Source organism: Pteropus medius, unplaced genomic scaffold, assembly GCF_902729225.1.
Source record: "Pteropus medius unplaced genomic scaffold, Ma_sr-lr_union100, whole genome shotgun sequence".
In the NCBI taxonomy this organism is placed as follows: Eukaryota; Metazoa; Chordata; class Mammalia; order Chiroptera; family Pteropodidae; genus Pteropus; species Pteropus medius.
Window position 1 is genome coordinate 11,552,571 of NW_024350924.1, and position 18,787 is coordinate 11,571,357.

The 18,787-nt window shown below is 51.5% G+C and overlaps 4 protein-coding genes and 1 pseudogene across 5 annotated transcripts; 3 read left to right on the forward strand and 2 right to left on the reverse strand.

Moving 5' to 3' along the window:
* The first annotated feature begins 1,205 nt into the window (after positions 1-1,205).
* On the forward strand, positions 1,206-3,973 carry TNFAIP8L2 (TNF alpha induced protein 8 like 2). The gene is made up of 2 exons (XM_039841605.1): positions 1,206-1,287; positions 2,905-3,973. The coding sequence occupies exon 2, from the start codon at positions 2,910-2,912 to the stop codon at positions 3,462-3,464; it is 555 nt and encodes a 184-aa protein (XP_039697539.1). The 5' UTR covers positions 1,206-1,287; positions 2,905-2,909; the 3' UTR covers positions 3,465-3,973.
* Positions 3,950-10,631, reverse strand: LYSMD1 (LysM domain containing 1). Its single transcript, XM_039841604.1, has 3 exons — positions 9,737-10,631; positions 5,537-5,901; positions 3,950-5,130 (listed from the first exon to the last, which is right to left on the reverse strand). Exons 1-3 carry the CDS (start codon positions 9,914-9,916, stop codon positions 4,992-4,994), a joined length of 684 nt encoding a protein of 227 aa, XP_039697538.1. The 5' UTR covers positions 9,917-10,631; the 3' UTR covers positions 3,950-4,991.
* Positions 10,632-10,661: 30 nt separating this feature from the next.
* SCNM1 (sodium channel modifier 1) lies at positions 10,662-13,483 on the forward strand. Of its 2 annotated transcripts, none has more exons than XM_039841602.1 (7): positions 10,662-10,840; positions 11,106-11,176; positions 11,424-11,512; positions 11,632-11,729; positions 11,842-11,930; positions 12,924-13,138; positions 13,287-13,481. In XM_039841602.1, exons 1-6 carry the CDS (start codon positions 10,790-10,792, stop codon positions 13,090-13,092), a joined length of 567 nt encoding a protein of 188 aa, XP_039697536.1. In that variant the 5' UTR covers positions 10,662-10,789; the 3' UTR covers positions 13,093-13,138; positions 13,287-13,481. The 2 variants fall into 2 exon arrangements, with proteins under 2 accessions (XP_039697536.1, XP_039697535.1); XM_039841601.1 differs by having other exon boundaries at positions 10,663-10,840; positions 12,944-13,138; positions 13,287-13,483.
* Positions 12,002-12,120, forward strand: LOC120585271 (uncharacterized; annotated as a pseudogene).
* A 460-nt stretch (positions 13,484-13,943) lies between the features above and the next one.
* Positions 13,944-18,726, reverse strand: TMOD4 (tropomodulin 4). Its single transcript, XM_039841600.1, has 10 exons — positions 18,310-18,726; positions 17,157-17,321; positions 16,823-16,979; positions 16,404-16,520; positions 15,817-15,906; positions 15,550-15,680; positions 15,356-15,463; positions 14,839-14,982; positions 14,444-14,588; positions 13,944-14,056 (listed from the first exon to the last, which is right to left on the reverse strand). Exons 2-10 carry the CDS (start codon positions 17,277-17,279, stop codon positions 14,034-14,036), a joined length of 1,038 nt encoding a protein of 345 aa, XP_039697534.1. The 5' UTR covers positions 17,280-17,321; positions 18,310-18,726; the 3' UTR covers positions 13,944-14,033.
* Positions 18,727-18,787: the final 61 nt, after the last annotated feature.

The following is an 18,787-nucleotide window of genomic DNA, read 5'->3' on the forward strand; positions in this document are numbered from 1 at the left end:
CCCCCTTCCTCAGCTAAAAATTTATCGACGCCTCTAACCCATTCCCACTGCTCACTTTCCTGATCAAAAACCTGTAATGTCTCCCCACTGCTTATGTGAAAACCCTCGTCTTGATCAACTCCTCTAACGCCTTCCATGAGCTGGTCTTTTTCCTTTGCCTCTCTCTCAAGCAACCTACGCTCCAGGCATGCAGAATAAATCGCCACTTCCTGAGTATGACCTGTATTACCTTTTTTTTTTTAAATAAGATTTTGAACCAAACTGACAACGATGTGGGGAAGCAAGATCTTAAATGCTCCCGTGTGTTATCTTTATTCGCTGTCAGGCTCATGCTCATCCCCATCATATGGGAAGCGCTTCAGCCTATTAAATACTTAAATCCATCCTCCCACGTCTACCTCTTCAGCTCTCCTATCAAAAATAATCTACACTTTCTTTACTCTTAATAATTCCTAAGCTTTTGTTAATGCTAATGACAGCGTTTGCCTATTATAACTATCTATGCTTTCCTCCCTGCCCAGGCTGTAAGATTCTTGATGGTAGTTTTGCCTTGTTCAGGAACTCTAATTTACCTTGATTTTTGTATCTTTAGCAGCTGCAAAGCACAGTGGGTACGTAAGGCTTGTTTCCTCTAGTGGGTCAATGCTGTGCTGACACCTGCTGGTCACAACTGGTTCTGCAGCCATGGCCCGAGCACCTTCCTCACGCCAATGCTAAGGATGGGGACAGTCTGTGCCACCCTTACCCAGCGAGCATGGGAAGCTCATGCTTGTGGTAACACTGCCCCATAGCACCATTCTTCCTTGGAGAGTTCAGGAACAAACTCAGACCTGCTGGCCTCCGGCTTGTCTCTGGCATCTCCAGCTCAAGTTCAGTTCACCCTTGAGAACTTTTCCCACTGACCTGCACTCCGGCAATTTGTACTTTGCATCCTCCCCAGTACCACAGAAAAGTAAGGCGAACAGATCCCAAAGAGCTGGGCAGCAAGGAGAGAAAGAGGCAGACAAACAATTTGAGAGCAGGGGATGTGCAATCCCACCTCCTTTCCTCAAGAAATCAAGACTATCTCGCACGGAGTGCGGTTCCTTTGGACTTTTGCCATATTTCTAGGTTCTTGGGCCATAGACCTTCTTGGTGACAGTATAAAGAACCGGAGGTTGAGCAGAGAGTAGGTAGGCGGGGCTTGAGAGGTGGGGCCAGGCCAAAGGGCCTCTCACTTAGGAGCTTCTCCATTCTGTCAGCTCTCCCGGAACACCCAAGGCAAGACTGGCACCCAGTGCACGGCAGGTGAGGGACCGGCAATGACAGAAGGATAGGATCTAGGGGTGATGGTGGCAGAAGAGTCCCGATTCTGTCAGCCTGCCTGAGCTTTCTATGCTGTGAGGCTCTTACCTGATAGTATTTTCAGGTCCCCTGTGGGGAGGTCCAGCTCAGTTTTCTCTGGGGCAAGGCAGCCTCAGACAGACAGACAGACAGACAGGGTTGGGGATGGGGCGGGGGCAGGGCTGAGGCATGGGGCTGGAGATGGGTGTGTGATGGAGCACCCAGAGAGGCAAGGAAATCTCAAGAGACTTGGAAGTAAATGTCAAGGCCAGAGGGAGAGCATGGCCAGGGGACCACAGGGCAGGACCCGGATGAGAGAAAAAGGGAGACTGACACACGGAGAGAGGGGGGCACAGTGGACCAAGGTGAGATGGCCTCGGGGCAGTGGGAGCGGGCTAACAGGAAGGCCAAGGAGGAAGGAAGGCCCACATGGAGCAATCTCCTCTTCCGGCCATGGAGCATGGTTCAGAAAGGTCTGGGCAAAGCCGGGAGCAAAGCGAGGTTGTAGGTCCCCACCGGACTGATTCAGCTGGGGAAGAAGGCGCCCCCCCCACCCCCCGCCGGCACCCTTCTCCCCTGCCTCTTCACATGCCCATTTTGGTTTGGGGCAGAGGGTGAGGCTGCTCTCACTGCGGTCGCAGCCACATCCTGCAGAGCAGGGAAGGGGGAAGTAAGAAGCAAAACAAGCAGAGGAACCACAGGCAAAGACCATAGGGAGAGAACATGGACCTGTGCTGCTGATGGGCCCCAGGAGGGGCCCGGTTCGGCCACAGCAGAGGACCTTAGACCTTCAGTCCTGCCTGCCCCCCGAGGCGCTTCTCACACTCCCTCGGTGTGCTTCGAGGGCGTCCAGAGCATTCCAGGGAAGGCTTCTCAAGCCCGTTTTGATCATCTGCTAGTGACTTGGGCCAGGTTGCTTAATTTCTCTTAGCTTCATTTTTCTCATTGCAAAATGGGGATACCTACCTTCCAAAGGGTTGGGAGGACTGAGATAACGCACATAAAGCTGCTGGCACAGAGCAGGATCTCAGTGTAGTTACTATTTTTATCAGGACTCCTGGGTCTCCCATATTTCTCATTTAAAAGCAGTACGTCACACTAGCTGACATGGGCTTTTGGAGTTAGCGACAGTCGTGTTTAACGTGGCCTCAGTTTGCTCAGCTATAAAACAAGGGATAGTAATACCTACACCTCACAGATACACGGTACATCGTCAACGTCCAAAAATGGCAGCTAAGAGAATTTTTCGCCAGGTCAGCCTGATCTCCACTGTCACAGCGACCGCCTACTTCTTAAGACTCGACTCGTGGTGGGCGGGCCTCTGGTGTCCCCTCAGTCCTCCACCAAAGCCACGACTGCTCCTCTGGGCTGCTTTAGACATGGCGATGTCCTACAGTGCTAGAGAGAAAAAAATAGGAACAAGGCCCAGAGGGTGGAGGGGCCCAGGGGGAAAAGGTGGCAAAGATGATGAGCAGCCAGAAACCGAAGGCTGAAAGGGGAAAAGTCATCTCTTTTTCTAAGGAAGCCTGTGGCCCTTCTTCTGTGACTGACCACATCCTTCTCCCTCTCCCTCTTCCCCAGGACCCATGGAGTCCTTCAGCTCGAAGAGTCTGGCCCTACAAGCCGAGAAGAAGCTGCTGAGTAAGATGGCCGGCCGGTCCGTGGCTCATCTCTTCATCGACGAGACAAGCAGCGAGGTGCTGGACGAGCTCTACCGTGTGTCCAAAGAGTACACGCACAGCCGGCCCCAGGCCCAGCGGGTTATCAAGGACCTGATCAAGGTGGCCGTGAAGGTGGCCGTGCTGCACCGCAGCGGCTGCTTCAGCCCCGGCGAGCTGGCCCTGGCCGCCCGCTTTCGCCAAAAGCTGCATCAGGGCGCCAAGACGGCGCTCAGCTTTGGCGAGGTGGCCTTCACCTTCGAGGCCGCCGTGCTGGCCGACCTGCTGACCGAGTGCCGGGACATGCTGCTGGAGCTGGTGGCGCACCACCTGACGCCCAAGTCACACAACCGCATCCGCCACGTGTTCGACCACTTCTCGGACCACGGCCTGCTCACCGCCCTCTACGGGCCCGACTTCACTCAGCACCTGGGCAAGATCTGCGACGGGCTCCGGAAGCTGCTGGACGAGGGCAAACTCTGAGCGCCCGGCCGCGGCCGCGCGGCCGACTGAGCCACGGCGACAGTTCTAACCCCGCTCATCCGCACTAACGCTTCTCGGTCCTCGGGCCGCAGCCTTTGCCAAGGGCGCCTCTGACTCGGGAGCCACCCCACCCCCACCCCGCCGGTGGAGAACCCATGCTGAGGCTTGCGGGGTGCTCCCACTCCGGTCCCGGGACAGGAAACCGGCTGCCCGAAAAGACGAAGTGAAACTTGGATCTCTTATTCCCCCCACAGGGATGTCTGAACCAGGAAAGCCCCTTCTCCTAAGAAGTGGGCGGAGAGAGCAGAGCCCGGTTAACCCCTCAGGGGACACTAAAGACAGGGGGAGGGAAGGGGCCTTTAGGGACATCCTAGACCTCCAGCTCCAGGCAGAGTCTGGACAGAGCCCAGTGGCGCTGTCCCGGAGTGCAGGCAGAAGGGGCGGGCAAGGCAGAGTCTGGCAGGCGAAATAAAACTACTAAAACGTGCACAGGGCTCAACGTTTAATCTCTCCAGCTTCTTATATCTCGTGATCGCCACGGAGGAAGGAGAAACGCCACTTCTCTAAGCACTGCCATTTCCACACAGGAGACAGGCGTATTTCCTACTTCTGTTTAAGAAACCCCCCCAAAACTGTACTGCAGATCAGTGCTACAAATTGCGAATAAATAACGCAGCGAGGAGCAAGGCATAGGTCGACAGGCTCTGGTGGGGAAGGGTTATAACCAAAAGACCCCCACGACACGAGGACTCCACGACTGTCCTCTCTAAATTTCAAGGAAATTCTTCCACCCCTTAGTCTCACACAGGCTGACAGAGGAGCAGGTTAGAAGGCCGAACTGGTGGCGTGGAGAGTTCCAGTCCCCACATCGCTGTTTTGTCTCGGAGTAAGAGTTGTGAAAACTTACAGCGAACTGGTTAGTCAAGACGGAGCCGATTCTTTATCGTGAGATTGGGGAACAGGCCTGGCCATTTCTGCAGCGGGCTAGGTCACTGATTGCTCTGTCCTCAGTAACATGCTTGGCTAAGAAGGTGGGGAAGATGGGGAGCCAGCAGTCACTGGCTCACTGTTCCTGGGTCCCCTTCATCCCAGGGGTACAGAAATCCCATTTTTCAGCTAAGAGTGGGAAAGAATAAGATGCAGCAAATAAATATTACTTCAATATAGCACCAAATAAATTAGGTAACATAGGGGGACATGGTGAGGAAGTTGGGGGCTGGGAGAGTCCCTGCCTCCCTGCTCCAAGGCCAGGACTGGTGAAAGGGATGGGAAAGGCAGCAAGGATGTAAAAAGAGCCTTTGAACCTGAAGGACGACTCTAGTCAGCCGGAGAACTGAGAAGGGGTCTACTCTCCACGCACTACTCTTGCCAGCAAAACTGGCCCAGGCCAAGGAACTTTCGATGGACAGGAGGCTGGGGAAGACGGGAGGCGGGCTGGGAAGCCGGTTCTAGAGCCTCACCGCAGGCTCCCCTCCCCCTCGAGTTGCTCCTTCAACATCTTGCTTCTCTCAGTCAGTTCTGGGGACATCAGAGTTTGAAGATTTCATCTTCCTGGTCCCGAAGTGTCCGAGTTCGAGAGGTCCGGGTCAGCGGCACGGGACCTAGGACTGCTCGTTGCTGCATCCGAGGGGGGCTCAGGCGAAGACCTGAATCCTCCCCAGGTGCCCTGCAGGTAAGGAAAGGGGAAGAGAGGGACAGGTCAAGGGAAGAACCCGAGAATGGCCAAGTGAGGAGGTTTGTGGGAAGCTGCCCTCCTCTCCTAGTACGCACGAGCTGGTCGCCCTAAGATGGAGTCTGGGCAGCTCCGGGATCAGTCCTAAGCCCGCTGCTCCTTCATGGGCCATCAGAGCGGTAAGAACAGTCAATGGTTTTACTCTGGCGACAACGCGGGACCGTCTCCCAGCCTCTATTCTTTCGAGCGGCCACTGGCTCTGCTCATTGTCCTGGGCCACCTGAAGGAAGGACTTCACTTTGCTTCTGCTGACACTGTGCTAACTTACTTGTCTGGTCAGGTCAGGCCTGAGAACGGAGACGTCTATGGCGGGGCTTAAAAGGAACCGTTCAAGACTCACCCACTTTCTCCTTTGTTCAGCTTCTGGGCGGCAGCCTTCTTTGACAGGCTGATCTGTGAGTCAAGCTTCTTAAGGAAATCAGAGGCGGAGAGGTCCTGGATGGGGGTCGGGGGTTCCTGGCCAGGTGTGGGAGGGGCTTGGCCGTTGGCGCGTCCTGCACCTGTCTCTTGTTTCTTCCTCTCTGCTGAGAGTGGCCCAGCTTTATCCTTCCTCGGCTGTCCCTCTTCCTCTCCATCTTTCTCCTCCTCAGAATCTAAACCATTGAACAAGTCTCTGGGCTCTGTCAGGATGGGGATGTAGAGGGTTTTCTTCAGGAAGATGGAGTCATTAGTATAAAGGCGGTTTGCACGCTTAATCTGTTCCATCTTTAAAAAAAAGTCACCACAATTAATGACAGTAATAACGATAAATCTTACATTTGTATAGCATCTGATGCCTTTGAAACTGATTGTATAGTCTTATTCGACTCTACAACAAGCAAGCTAAAGTATAAAGGTTTGATATTATCCTTATTTTATCGATCGGTAGTTTTTATAGCTTTTGGTCTGAGGGCCTCTTTACATTTTAAAAAAATACTGCAGAAAAAGCTTTTATTTATGTGGATTATAGCTATCAGTGGTTAAAGTATTACATATTAAAATTGAAAATTTGAAATACACGTATTTATTTAAAAATAACAATCTCATTACGTTAACATAAATGTTTTAATGAAAAATAACTATATTCCCAATACGACAAAAAAAAATGTAGCAAGAAGAGAGGCATTGTTCTACGTTTTTGCAAGTCACGTTAACGTCTGACTTAAAAGAAGACAACAAGATTCGCACATCTGCCTCTACGTTCGATATGTTGCAGTGACACGTGATGCAGCCTTTGGAAAATACAATACACTCATGAGAGTGAGAACGAAAAAGACAGATAAAGTCTTATTATTACTACAAAAAATGGTTTTGACCTTGTAGGTCCCTGAAGAGTCTCAGGGACCCGTTGGAGCCCGTGGACCTCACTTTGAGAACTTCTGTTAAAGATGAAGGAACTGACGCCCAGGATGGTTGGGTTACTGGCCTGCGGTTATCTGGCAAGTTAACGACAGAGCCGGGGCCTCTTTGCTCCTTCTGGAAATGCTTTCCACACTAAAATATTAATAATTTCACTGACCAAATATTTATTTGGTACCTATTTACTCATTACTGAAATGGTGACTGGTAGCGCCATCTATCTGTCTCCAAGGGTCGAAATATCAATGTCACCTTTAACTCATACTTCTGGGTCACCATCGCCCATGCCCAAGTGATCAACAAAAGTGCCATAAAAATCTCTCCCATATCTGGTTTCATCTTCACTCTACTGCCACCACCTCAGAACAACTCTTAATATTTTTCATCCGGGTACTGCGAGTTTTTAAACTGGTCTTTCTCTCCCTGCTCCTACTCCTCCTCCACCCTGCTGACATCTATCTTTCTAATTAATCTGACCAACCCATTACCCTCTTTATAAACCTCCTACGGCTCCCCATTGGCTCAGATAAAATCTAAATTAGCATTCGAGGGCGTCCTCAATCCAGGCCCCAAAGGGTGTCCAGCCTCATCTCTCTTCTGCCACCTATACATTTTGCCACTCCCAGCTTCTCATTTTTCTTTGAACATTTCATAATCTTTCTCAGTTCTGTGTCTTTATTTATCTGCCTGAAATGCTATCCCCTCTCTGCCTGGAAAGCTTCTACTTATCGATTATCACTCCCTTTGTGTTAACTCCTTCAGGGCTCCCAGTGCAGACTGTAAATATTGCAGCAATAATACCTACCCTATTATGTTGTTATTCACCTCTCTGCATATCTGTCCTGCCCAATCCCTGTGAGTTCTTTAAGGGCAGGGATGGCGACTTGCTGGCTCTGTATCCCTAAGGCGCTGCTCAGCATCGCACAAACTTGGCACACAGCAGAGGCTCATTAATGCTTTGTGAGTACACAAACTAGATAATAAAATATAGAAACCACAGATACATCAGTTTTTTTATTATCAGAGGCCAGGCAGCCACTTTTACTAAAAATTCATCCCATATTGATATCAGTTTGGGAAATCATATTTCTTATATCTGTCAAATATCAGAGCTGTTTCCACTCTGGGCAAAACTATTACAAATAAACTGGACTAATAAAATCTTATGCTTTAATGTGTTTAAAACCAGATTAATCTGAATAAAAAGAGTTAAAACTGACATGGCTAAGTGCTGTGATGCTATTCATTTTATTTTGCCTAAAAAATATCCTATGTCCCTCCTAGCTCCAAGATGCTATGGATTAATCTATGAATTTTCTGGTGCTTTTGTTATTTCCTAAAAGTACCATACATCAGGGGACATCATTCTACTCTTAAAAAGGCTGTAACCAAGGCCGAAGCCCAGAGTCCTCACCATGGAGCCAGTCTTCAAGAGCCAGAAAGGCCATTAGAATCGAGTTAGTTTAACAGAGCAGTATAAAGTGAGAATTTTAGAATGAGATGAACTGGTCTGAATCCTAGTTCTACTAATTAGACCTGTTGTGTAGTCGATGGCCTATTTCCTTATCTTTAAATGAGAGTAGTTACACCTGCCGCATAAAGCCTTATGAAGATAATGAGATGACATGCAGTGCTTGGCACACACTAAATGCTCTTTAAATGACAGGTAGGTAATGACAGGTAATTATCATTACTTAATACATCTCCCTTATTTTACAAATGGTGAGAAAACCGAGGCCCCAAACAGGGGAAGTGCGTTATGTAGTCACTCAGCCAGTAAGCAGCAGAATGAGGCCAGAAGCTAGAATTCTTTACTAAAGAGCTTTTCTGTACTTAGAAAGCTGCAAGGCTATAAGAAAACCTCAATAAATAAATGTCGACTCACTAGTAGCACAGTTCCCTTGTCTGCACAGCTTGAGGCTTTGCTGGCATGGCTGCTCAGTACTTTCATATCCATTTCCTTTGTTTAGTCAATGCCCTCTACCTGAAGTGTTCATCTTCCTATACTCCCGGTCTCCATGTGTGGCAATCTTAGCCATACTTTCATTCATTCAAGAAACATCTATCAGGCTTCTATGTGCTGGGAACTATCCCAGACTCTACAATACAAAATTGAAAGGAAATAGTTCCACCCCTTAAGAGTATAGGTTATTGCGAAGACAAAGATGTAAACAACTGGATTACATAGGTTTGCAGAGAGGCGCAGAGGAAGGAACTTCTAAGTCTTTCAAGGCCCTTGACGATGGCTCCCTTCAAATCTGCACTGATGTCCACCCCTGCTCCCTTCCAAATAAAAATTAATCTCTTCTGATCTCCCACCCTTTGTTAGTACCTCTACAAACTCACCACATTCTGTCACCTATAACCATTATTTGTGTCCCTGTCCATTTCTCACTAGACTGTAAATTACACGAGGGCACCGACTATACATTTTGTTTCTCTCTCTTAAGATGGCTACCACAGTGCTTCAAACCGACCAAACATAAAAATGTTAGCTAAATTCAACAGGATATGGAAAAAAACACCAACACGACCTCATCAACTTTATGCAATGTATTTTCACACTTATCAAATATACCCTATGCGTGACCTGAAATGCTTGACTATACAGTACCTGTTTTACATCAAAAAAGGGCACCTTCCTGGAAAAAGAAGGCAGAGCATTGAGGAGGAAAAAAGAACAAGAAGAGATCAGCACTTAAGGAACTTAGAACTAAAAACCAGCTCTCCATTATTTGCTGTAAATATTTAATCACTCAATTTAAAAGTTTCTATGTGGTTGATAGTACAGACTTTGGAGTCAGACAGACCTGTTTGAATTTTCACTCTTTATCTCATTAGTTATTTGTCCTTGGTCAAACTGGTCAACCAATCTAAGTCTCAGTTTCTTCATCTGTAGAAAGGGAACGATTATACCCTTATAGGGATGGGAGGACCGAACCAGCTAATGCATGGGAAGCCGCTGGCGTAGTGACTGGTATACTACGTGGGTGCTGCGCCTCTCCACTGGGATGGTGGGACGCGATTTGTCCCAAGCAGACAGTGCAACGCTGAGATGGGAAAACAAAAAGATAAAGGTGGATCAGACGACATGATACATGAGGAAAACTTCAGGGGAAATTGCCTACAAGGGCCACGACATTCTCCTGAGGAATAAATCTCTTCTAACTAGTTGTCCACATCTCAATCCTGGAAGACTCACCGTCACCCCGTATTTGAGTGCTAGTCCAGCCAGGGTGTCTCCGGGCGCCAGCGGATGTTCCAAGCGTCTTTCCCTTACTGGGGAGCAGGCGGACTGCACCAGGCTTCCGTAAGAACGAGCCCGGCTCCCTTGAAGCAGTCCTGAGCCCCCGAGGGGGGCCTGTCTAGAGGGAGAAGCCATCCCTTCACTCTGCGGGCAGCTGGGCTTGCAAGTGCCGGAGACTCGGCTAAGGGACCGACAGTGACCGGCCCGGGGTCTGGAGACGGATAACCGGGGGGGTCCTTTTCCCTTCTGTCTTCTCTCCCAAGTCTCCCGTCTCCCCCAGCACTACGCTCCCCTTCCCCTGTCACTTCTCCTCCTCCAAGCCCCTGTCCCACAAAGCTATACCCTGAGTATTCAGTCCCTACCCGAGACTCTCCTCAGCACCACCCTCCGACTTTCGATCCTCTATAACAACTCGCGGCATTGACCTCTGACCTTTGAACTCTAAACACCTTTGTCAACACTCGGCTCAGTCCGTCCCTTGGTCTGGCATCCCGGTCTCCGGGTCCCCCTACACCTCGACTCCACCCCGTCCCGCGCTTGGTCCGCTAGGGTCGTGAACAAATTAGGCCCACCCAGGTGGGCTGCCGCCGCCGCCGAGGCTCGTGATGACTGCGAGTTTGAAGTACACTTTCCACTCAGAGATCCTCAAGGGCCCACTGCGCACCCTCAAATTCGGGCTCCACATCTAGGTTCTTATCCCTCCAAACGCCTCGACTATGACCGGATGCCAGAGCCTGGATCCAGCAGGGAGGCAAGCTCTTCGAAAAAAGACTTCATTTCCCAAAAGGCTCCGCGCCTGCAGGGTCGCAGGGGGCCATAGGCAATGCAGTCCCCCTCGGCGGGCTGGAGGCGGGCCTTCCGGGTCGCCCGGAAGCGCGTCCCCGGAAGTAGGCAGGCAGACCGGAAGGAGGCTCGAAGGCTAGGCGACCCCCCACTCTTGCTACGGTGGCCTGAAAGGAGTGGCGAAGGCGGTGCAATAGAATCTATTATTTCTGGGGCTCAGTCGTGATGTCTTTCAAGAGGGAAGGGGACGACTGGAGTCAACTCAATGTGCTCAAAGTAAGCGCGCGAGCGGAGCGTCTGGAGCAGCTTCCGCCGCCCTCTGCAGGTCGCGAAGGTGGGGGGGGCGTTGTTTGGTTGCTCTGGCAACAGCTGGGGTGGGGCGGGAGGGAGTCAGGCTGGCCTGTGACCCTTCTTCGATCTAGGATCTCTGCTTTCCCCATGGGGTTTAGTCCGTTTATTTCGTTCCTGTCGTCTCCCTCCCCACCACCACATCCTCCTATCCCTCTGATTTCACCCGGACTTCTTCCCCTACCCTCTGCAGAAGCGAAGGGTCGGGGACCTGCTGGCCAGTTATATCCCAGAGGATGAGGCGCTGATGCTACGGGATGGACGGTGAGGGCGAAGAGTGGATGGAGCCTGAGGGCTCTGTGGTTAGAGACCAGTAAAGTTTCGTTATTAAGGAGGAGAGCGGCAGTATCCAGGATTCTTTGGTGGGGAGTGAGGGGCAAGGATGTGGGTGATGGAGATTGGGATACTTGGCAGTTGGGCTTTGGAGAGGACTTCTAGGACAGGGTGGGACCTACGGGCAGAACCCCCCACTTCCCAAGGACTGTTTATCTCCTTCTCCCCTCCTCTCAAGCTTTGCTTGTGCTATCTGTCCCCACCGACCTGTTCTGGACACCCTGGCCATGCTGACTGCCCACCGTGCAGGCAAGAAACATCTGTGCAGTAAGTTTAGGAGAAGACTCTGTGTGTGTGTGTGTGTGTGTGTGTGGAGAATAAACCTTTAAAATGTCTTCAAACCACTTGTGGTGCACTGCTTTTAATTCTCTTCCCTTCTTCCTCAGGCCTGCAGCTTTTTTATGGCAAGAAGCAACCAGGAAAGGGAACAGAGCAGAATCCAAGACAGCAGAGTGAACTGGAGAGGAAAGAGACCAAAGTGGAGGTAATCAGAGAGGGAAGCGTGTGTTCCAGGCAGGACGTGTTCCACACCTTAGGCTTGAAGGGCTTTGGCTTGTAGGAAGAAGCCCTGACCCTGTCTTCCATTTCCAACTCAGGCTCCCCTGTTAACCCAGACCCGACTCATCACCCAGAATGCTCTGCACAGAGCCCCTCACTATAACAGTTGCTGCCGCCGGAAGTACAGGTGTGTGGGGTGGGAAAGCCAGGGGTAGGGAGGGACAAGAGGAAATCAATGGCTCTAAAGTGATTGTTTTCATCTATGGCCATGCTACCCTGAACAAGCTGGATCCCGTCTGATCTCGGAAGCTAAGCAGGGTGGGGCCTGGTTAGCACTTGGATGGGAGACCACCTAGGAAGACCAGGTGCTGTAGGCGTAAAAAAAAATTAAAAAATAAGGGATTGTAAACTGACAAGATTCTTGCAATCTGTGAGGTCAACCAAGGGTTGCCTCGCCTAAAAAAAATAATAAAATAAGCAAAGTGATTGTTTTTCATATCGTATCCTGAGGAATACTAGTATTCTGGAGATGTTAACTGGTATTTCAGGATAAAGAGAATTTTGTAGTTAAAAAATTTGGGAGGTGGCGCTTTGCAGGATTACAGAGTAGGATACTTTTGAAGAATAGTGACATTTGTGTATTTTAAGGTCTCTACAAAGTCTATGATAAAAAGCTTAAAAAATTTTAACCTAGCCTTTTCTAAATTTATTCGATTCCAAAAGGCTTTTAATGCAGGAGACTTATTAATATGTCGAGGAACACAGCTTAGGAAACACTGCTTTAACTCATTTCCCATTCGCCGAGAATACTCACTGGCGATGCTTGCAGCTACAGCATTTACCCCGAGATTACTCGCAGATTATAGTCCTAACCTTACCACCAAAGTTTGCCATGAAATATCTCACTTTTATTATTTCCGCATTGCTCTAGTATATTGATAGTCTTTGAAACAAATGACATCATTCTATTTATAGCATTGTTTTTGGTAGTGGTATTTCCATTTACAAAATCCAGTAATTCTCGATTGCTGAAAATGTCAAATCCTAGGAAACGTACCGTTCCTACACGTGATGTTAATTCAATGTGGGCAGCGAGCTGCACTTTATTTTCTAAACGAGAAAAGGGTTAAGGGGTTGGGAGTCACAGGAGAAACAGCCCTTTCCTTTACTGCTTGTACAGACTGATTCTTCTCTACCCAGACCAGAAGCCCCTCGTCCCCCTGCCTCCCGTTCCCCTTTGCCACCGCCAGAGGTTGAACTCCAAAGTAGGAAGATCAGTAGGGACCCTGAGCCTGGGGCTGGCCCGCAGGCTGAGGAGTCAGCACCTGCCTCATCTGCTGCACCTGTGAGCCCCACGAGGCGACGAGCCTTGGATCGTTACCTCACCCTTCGGAGGTGAGTTTGCAGGGTCACCGTCCTCACATTTTCCCTTTTCTCTCTGACCCTCCTTTTTTCGAAACCTTCTCAATTGTTTTTTCTTGTCCCATTGACTTTTCAATAAACCTCCAATCCTGACCAGTTCTGTTTTCTCTGATGTTTCCAGCTCTGGATGGATCCCGGACGGACGAGGTCGGTGGGTAAAAGATGAGAATGTTGAGTTCGACTCTGATGAGGAGGAACCTCCTGATCCCCCCTTGGACTGACACCTTTTCCTCATTTAATCCACAAATAAACGGCAGTGGGCGCTGGGAGCCTAACTTTGCTCGGGTCTGGTTCCTTGTCCCACTGCAGGATTTCAGATGTGTTCATTCCTCCCCTGCAATGTACACAGCTCCCCATACGCTAGCCCCTCCCCCGCCCGCTACCAGGTCATGCCAGCGCCAGCTGCACGCAGCCCGGTGCCCTATTAATAAGTCTGTTAGGAGGAGGTCTTTGCCCTTCGTGTCATCTGCCTTCTTCCCTACCTCCACGGAAAGTCTTTTTCCTCCTTCAGGTCACATGAGGGTTGTGGATAGACACTGGGGGGGCCTGGAAACCCGGCCGAGGCCAGGTAGCCTGTGAAAGTAGAAGAGACTAACGGATTGGCAGGGTTATGGGGAACACCGGGGGAGGGAGCTCCCCCACCTCCTCCTAGTAACTTGAACCTCCCTGCCTGCTAATCCCCAGAGTATAAATAATCCCCTGATGAACTGGCAGTAACCCTTGGGGGTTAGCGCCAAGATTTCCACCCCAAAGCCCAAGGGAGGAGGCAGACCGAGTAGACAGAAGGGCCTTTATTTACAGGAAGGGGGGCAGATGAGGACTTAAGCATTCGGGGCTCCCAGCTCTAGCTGGTCGGGGAAGGGCAGTGTTATCTCTTTTTTTGCTGGCGACCTGTAGAGGAGAAAGAGTAATCATGAGTCTTTGTTCCATTTCTTGCTGTCTGCAAAGGTGATCTTCATTCCCCTTCCTTGGCCAGACTTGCAAACAGGTAGCGTCTCAGGCCACCAAATATGCCCACCCCACAATAATAAAATAAGAAGCAATACGACAAATAAAAGTACTGTGCCTCCAAACAGGTAGGTCTAGCTTCCTTTCCACTTCTCTACAGGGACGTATATTTTGGGGGCAGGGGATGCTTTTCTATCTACTTTCTGATCACTGATGGGATAGAACTGCTCGTGTGAATATTGCTTTGGCAGCACCCCAGGGTTTTTGGCACTATGTCAGCTGTCGGGAGGCTACCGACTTGCCCCCGACCCCGGCATCCGAGCTACTCACGTAGTTCATTGTTCCGGGTCATGGCCTGGGCTGCCCGAGCTCGTGGCCCCTGCTGCGTAAAGTGGTAGCCGAAGCGGACGATGGAGGGACACTGTTCGAGCACAGTGGCCATCTCCATCTCCACGGCATCGCCAGGCCACTGGCGCTGTAGGGGGAGTGAAAGCTGTCATCCACTCTCTGGGTGGCTCACTGTCCCAGACCACCCACCCTCTGGGAGGTCTGAGTGGGTGATGAGAGCTGCTCACCTGGCCCGCCTCAAAGGATAATGGGGAGAGTTCAAACAAGATCAGCTGGCCAACCATCCTCCCCCCGCCCCGCCCCCGCGGTGGTTGCCTCAGGGAAGAGACTCAGTGAGTGTCACCTAAATGCAAAGCCCAGGGGGATGGAGTGCTGACCTGGTTGTCTACCCGGAGCTCAGTGAGTGTGGCGTTTTCTCGAACCGCCTTCAGCACGGCCATGAGCCCTGTGCTGCTAATGAAGTTGGATTCAATGTTCAGGCTCTGGACGCTGCGGTTCTCACGCAGCATGTCAGCCACCGCCTGGGCAGTAGGGACTTGGGTTAGGATTGGGGGACAATTTCACAGGTGACTGAGGAGAGAACAGGAGTAAGAGGGAAGCACAGCTCTCTGAGGAGCTTTCTTGAGAAGCTGGAGGTGGGGATGCAGGGGGAGTGACGTGCGGGTGGTGGCAGGGAGGTTAGGCGCCGGAGTGTGGGGTGCTGGGGGGTTGGCTCCTTGGGGAGCCGACCTGAGCCCCTCAGAGCTGTGAGCTGTAATTCCGAGGGGCGGAGGCTCCCCCAGGGCTACCTGAGAGCGCGGTGGGAACAGCAGCCCCGGCACAAGCCGTTAGTTCTGCCCTGCGGGGTGCGTGTCAAAGTACGGGGTGAGAGCTCGTGGTGTCAACTAGCCTCACATTGGCAATGGGGTCACCACTCTTCGTGGCCACCAGACTGAAGCTCCGGACGTGGGTGTTCGTCTTCATGGCCGCACACAGCTCAGTTAGCATGGCTATCGGGATGTCCTGTCGGGAACAGCACGTGGGGCTCAGGGACTCATATGTCAACAGAGTGTCCCAAGCTTATTGTTTGGAGAATGGGGGCCACGTACCTGTATATTGTTGAGGTTCACCTCCTCCAGGTTCTTATCATTGCTTTGAACACTCTTCAGTATCTCCTCGATCTTCGTGGGATTTGGGGGCTCATCTGGCACCGGCTTATACTTGTCAGGCTGCACCACACCTGGGGGTGAGGGCAGGAAGGGAAGCCCAACGTGTCCCCCACAGTCTCCTCCCCCGTCGGTCCTCTCCCCATTCACCTGTCCCACCCTTTGCCGCCTCCCCTCAGGCCCTGGGGCCACGCTTCCTAACACACTCACTGCTGATGCCTTCGGTGTTGCAGATTTCCCCGCTGCAGATGGCATCGTAGTATTGCTTGTTGCTCATCAGTGTGTACATGCCCAGAATTGCTGGAAAGAGTGAGCAGGGGGGAGGACAAGGAATGAGAAGGGACTCGTTCCAAGCACCCCCCGCCCCCGTCTGAATGTTGTATTGTTAAAGCCTGACCTCTTCCACTCTTCCACAGAGGTTTCCCCCCTCCCTCGGCCCCAGGGTCCGTCCTGTAAATTGCTCGAGGCACTAGTTTTTAAAACAATGACACTAAGGGAAGCTCCCTAAGGAGCCACTAGGGGGTGAGGAAGCCTGTCAGACTCCCTTATGTTTTCAGCCAGAATAGTTCCACTTTTATTTGCTTTATAATCTCTAGAAAATTGCCCTTGAGATGTTAACTTATTACAAATGAGCGAATGACTACCTAAACAAACAAGCCAATTAAGAAAAGTCAAAAACGACTACCCGAGGCTTTCTCAAACATCATGTCCTGGTTCAGGGCCTTCCCCACTAGTCCCACGCCACGAAGAGGACTCCACGATCTTCCCACCCTCCCCAGCTTCCCACGGCTGCCCACCTGCAATGTCACACATTTCAGCATCTGTGGCATGGGCCAGGGCCTCCTCCAGCTCGGGCTCCAGAGTGATCTGCTCTTCTGCTGGAATTTCCCTCTTGGGCTGAATGTAGGGTTTGCCTGATGGAGAGGAAGGTAGAGGTCTTTTCTCCCAAGATCCCGGCCTCCAGCTTCCTGTCCTTCTCCAGGGGGTGGGATGCCGGTCACTAGGCGCCACTGGACAGCCTGAGTCCTCTACCAGCTCAGAACTCCTGGGTCCCCCGACCTCGTGAGGGCTGGAGAGTGCAGGCTGGCATGCAGGTATCAGGGCAGCCGAGTTTGCGGGCAGCTAGGAGCCGGCAGGTGAGAGGGAAGCTGGAGGGGGCACGTGGGAGAGACAGCCATTTGGGTTCCGGGAGGCATGGATGTCAGGGGCTCCGCACCCTTCTTCTCGCCTGTGAAGGGCACCAAGTCATCGCGCTCTTTGACCTCTAGTGCCTGCTGCTCCAGGTACTGCAGAAGGGCGTCTCGGTCCAGGGGCCCCGTTGGGCTCTTCTTCGTCTGGTCGCGTTGTCTTAGTCCAGCTGGCAGGAGCATGTTCTTAGGGATGAGTTTTGGGGAGCATGTCAGACCTCCCCTCCAGGGCTCCCTAAAACATCTCCAGATACCTTTTCCCTGGCCCTCCTGGGACTCTAGGACCTGTAGGCAGCCCTGGGCCCCGCACCCTTCCCCAAATGCCTGGGGGGCCGCCCCTGGTCCCTGTGCTGGAGCCCCTACCTCGGGGTCCATCTCCTGCAGCTCGCAGTCCAGCTGCTCTAGCTCCTCGGGGCTCAAGGTCCGCAGGATCTCATCTTCATCTATGTCTCTGTATTTCTCCAGTTCCTTCTGATATGATGACATGACGGCCCCCACCCCCTTCCCACTGTGTGGCACTCACGGAGCCTGGGGGACATGGGGAAAGTGGTCAGATGATGGAAAGACGGAGGGAGACACAGCAAGGACACAAGGGCCCGGCCAGGAGGCAGAACAACGAACTGGGTGCCTTGGTTAGAAATCTAGTTGGGCGATGACAGGTGGGGTTAGATGAGGTTGCTTAGTTAGAACCAGAGCCTCCTTCTTCGTGCTTCCCCAGCTTCCAGCCACTCCGGATGGGGATCCCGGGCATCCAGGCTGGGTTTGTCCTCCCACTGTATATGGAGAGAGCCCGGCAGCACCCTTCCCATAACCTCGCCCGTCGGTGCCTCTTGACCTAGCACGGCTGCCGGGAGCCCTGCCAGCCCGCCTGGCCCCATGCCCAGTTCCTATTGAAAAGAAGGGGGGCAGGCAGAGAGCTTCAGGGGTATTCTTCTCTCTTCCTCATAATCCGGTCTTTTTCCTAAACTGGTTTAAGAAAGCAAGGAGGATCGGGGAGAAGAGTTCTCTTACCCACCCTCATTCCTTCTCTTATTGTGGGGATCGAGATTCCACTGTTTACTGAAATTCTAAATCCTAAGGAAAAGTAGGGGCTCACAGGAGGTGGGGGGCGGGTAATCCCAGGTTGGGGTCACGGTGGTACAGTCTCAGGAGGAGGGACTGCGTCCCCAAATTTGTCCCTGGCTTTGGACGGGAAGGTGACACCAGACCAATGGGTAGGAAATGCCTTCTAAATAGAATAAAGTTTCTTTAAAAACAGTGGGAGGATTAAACTTGTACGATCTTTTACAATATGAAAAATACGCACAAGCTACACATACACACCATGCTGAATGTGAAAGATCCAGAACGTGTGTGATACGTGGACAATGTGAACTACAGCGTTAGGGGACATGACGGACAGCAGCAGAAACGTACACTGAATGACAGAGACAGGGACACACTTTGTATCGTTCCCATTAGGAGCCACCGCTGTCCTCCCACTTCCCACCACGAGCCCCCTGCCTTCCCCACCTACCAGTCCTGGCGGCCACCTCCTCACCTCCCCGTCCGTTGGTCAGTCTGTCTGCCCTACTGGAGCACTGTCTCAGCAGCAGGAGGAGCCCGGTGCCGGGGGGAAAGGGTGGGGGAACAGTGAGCTCAGCATTTTATTATTTTAGCTCTGGCCAGGTGGGGGGTAGTGGGAGATCACATATACACAGCCCCCATACCCTGCCCAGCCCTGAGAGCCTCTAGTGGCCACTAACAGCCATGACACCTCCTGCCTTTCCCTTCGTACAGGCTGCAGTCCTAGAAACCCGAGTTCCGGGAGAATCAGATAGTTGCTGCCTGTTTGGTGCCTGCTATACTCAAAGCAGTGACTAAAAGGTGATATAAAGGTGAACATAAGGGTTTTGTTTGGGTGTCTGATTTGGAGGTGTTTCTAATCTAGTTGGAAGAATGACTATTTTACAGTTTAAAAAGGGCGACTCACGATAGTAAACACTCAAGACGTT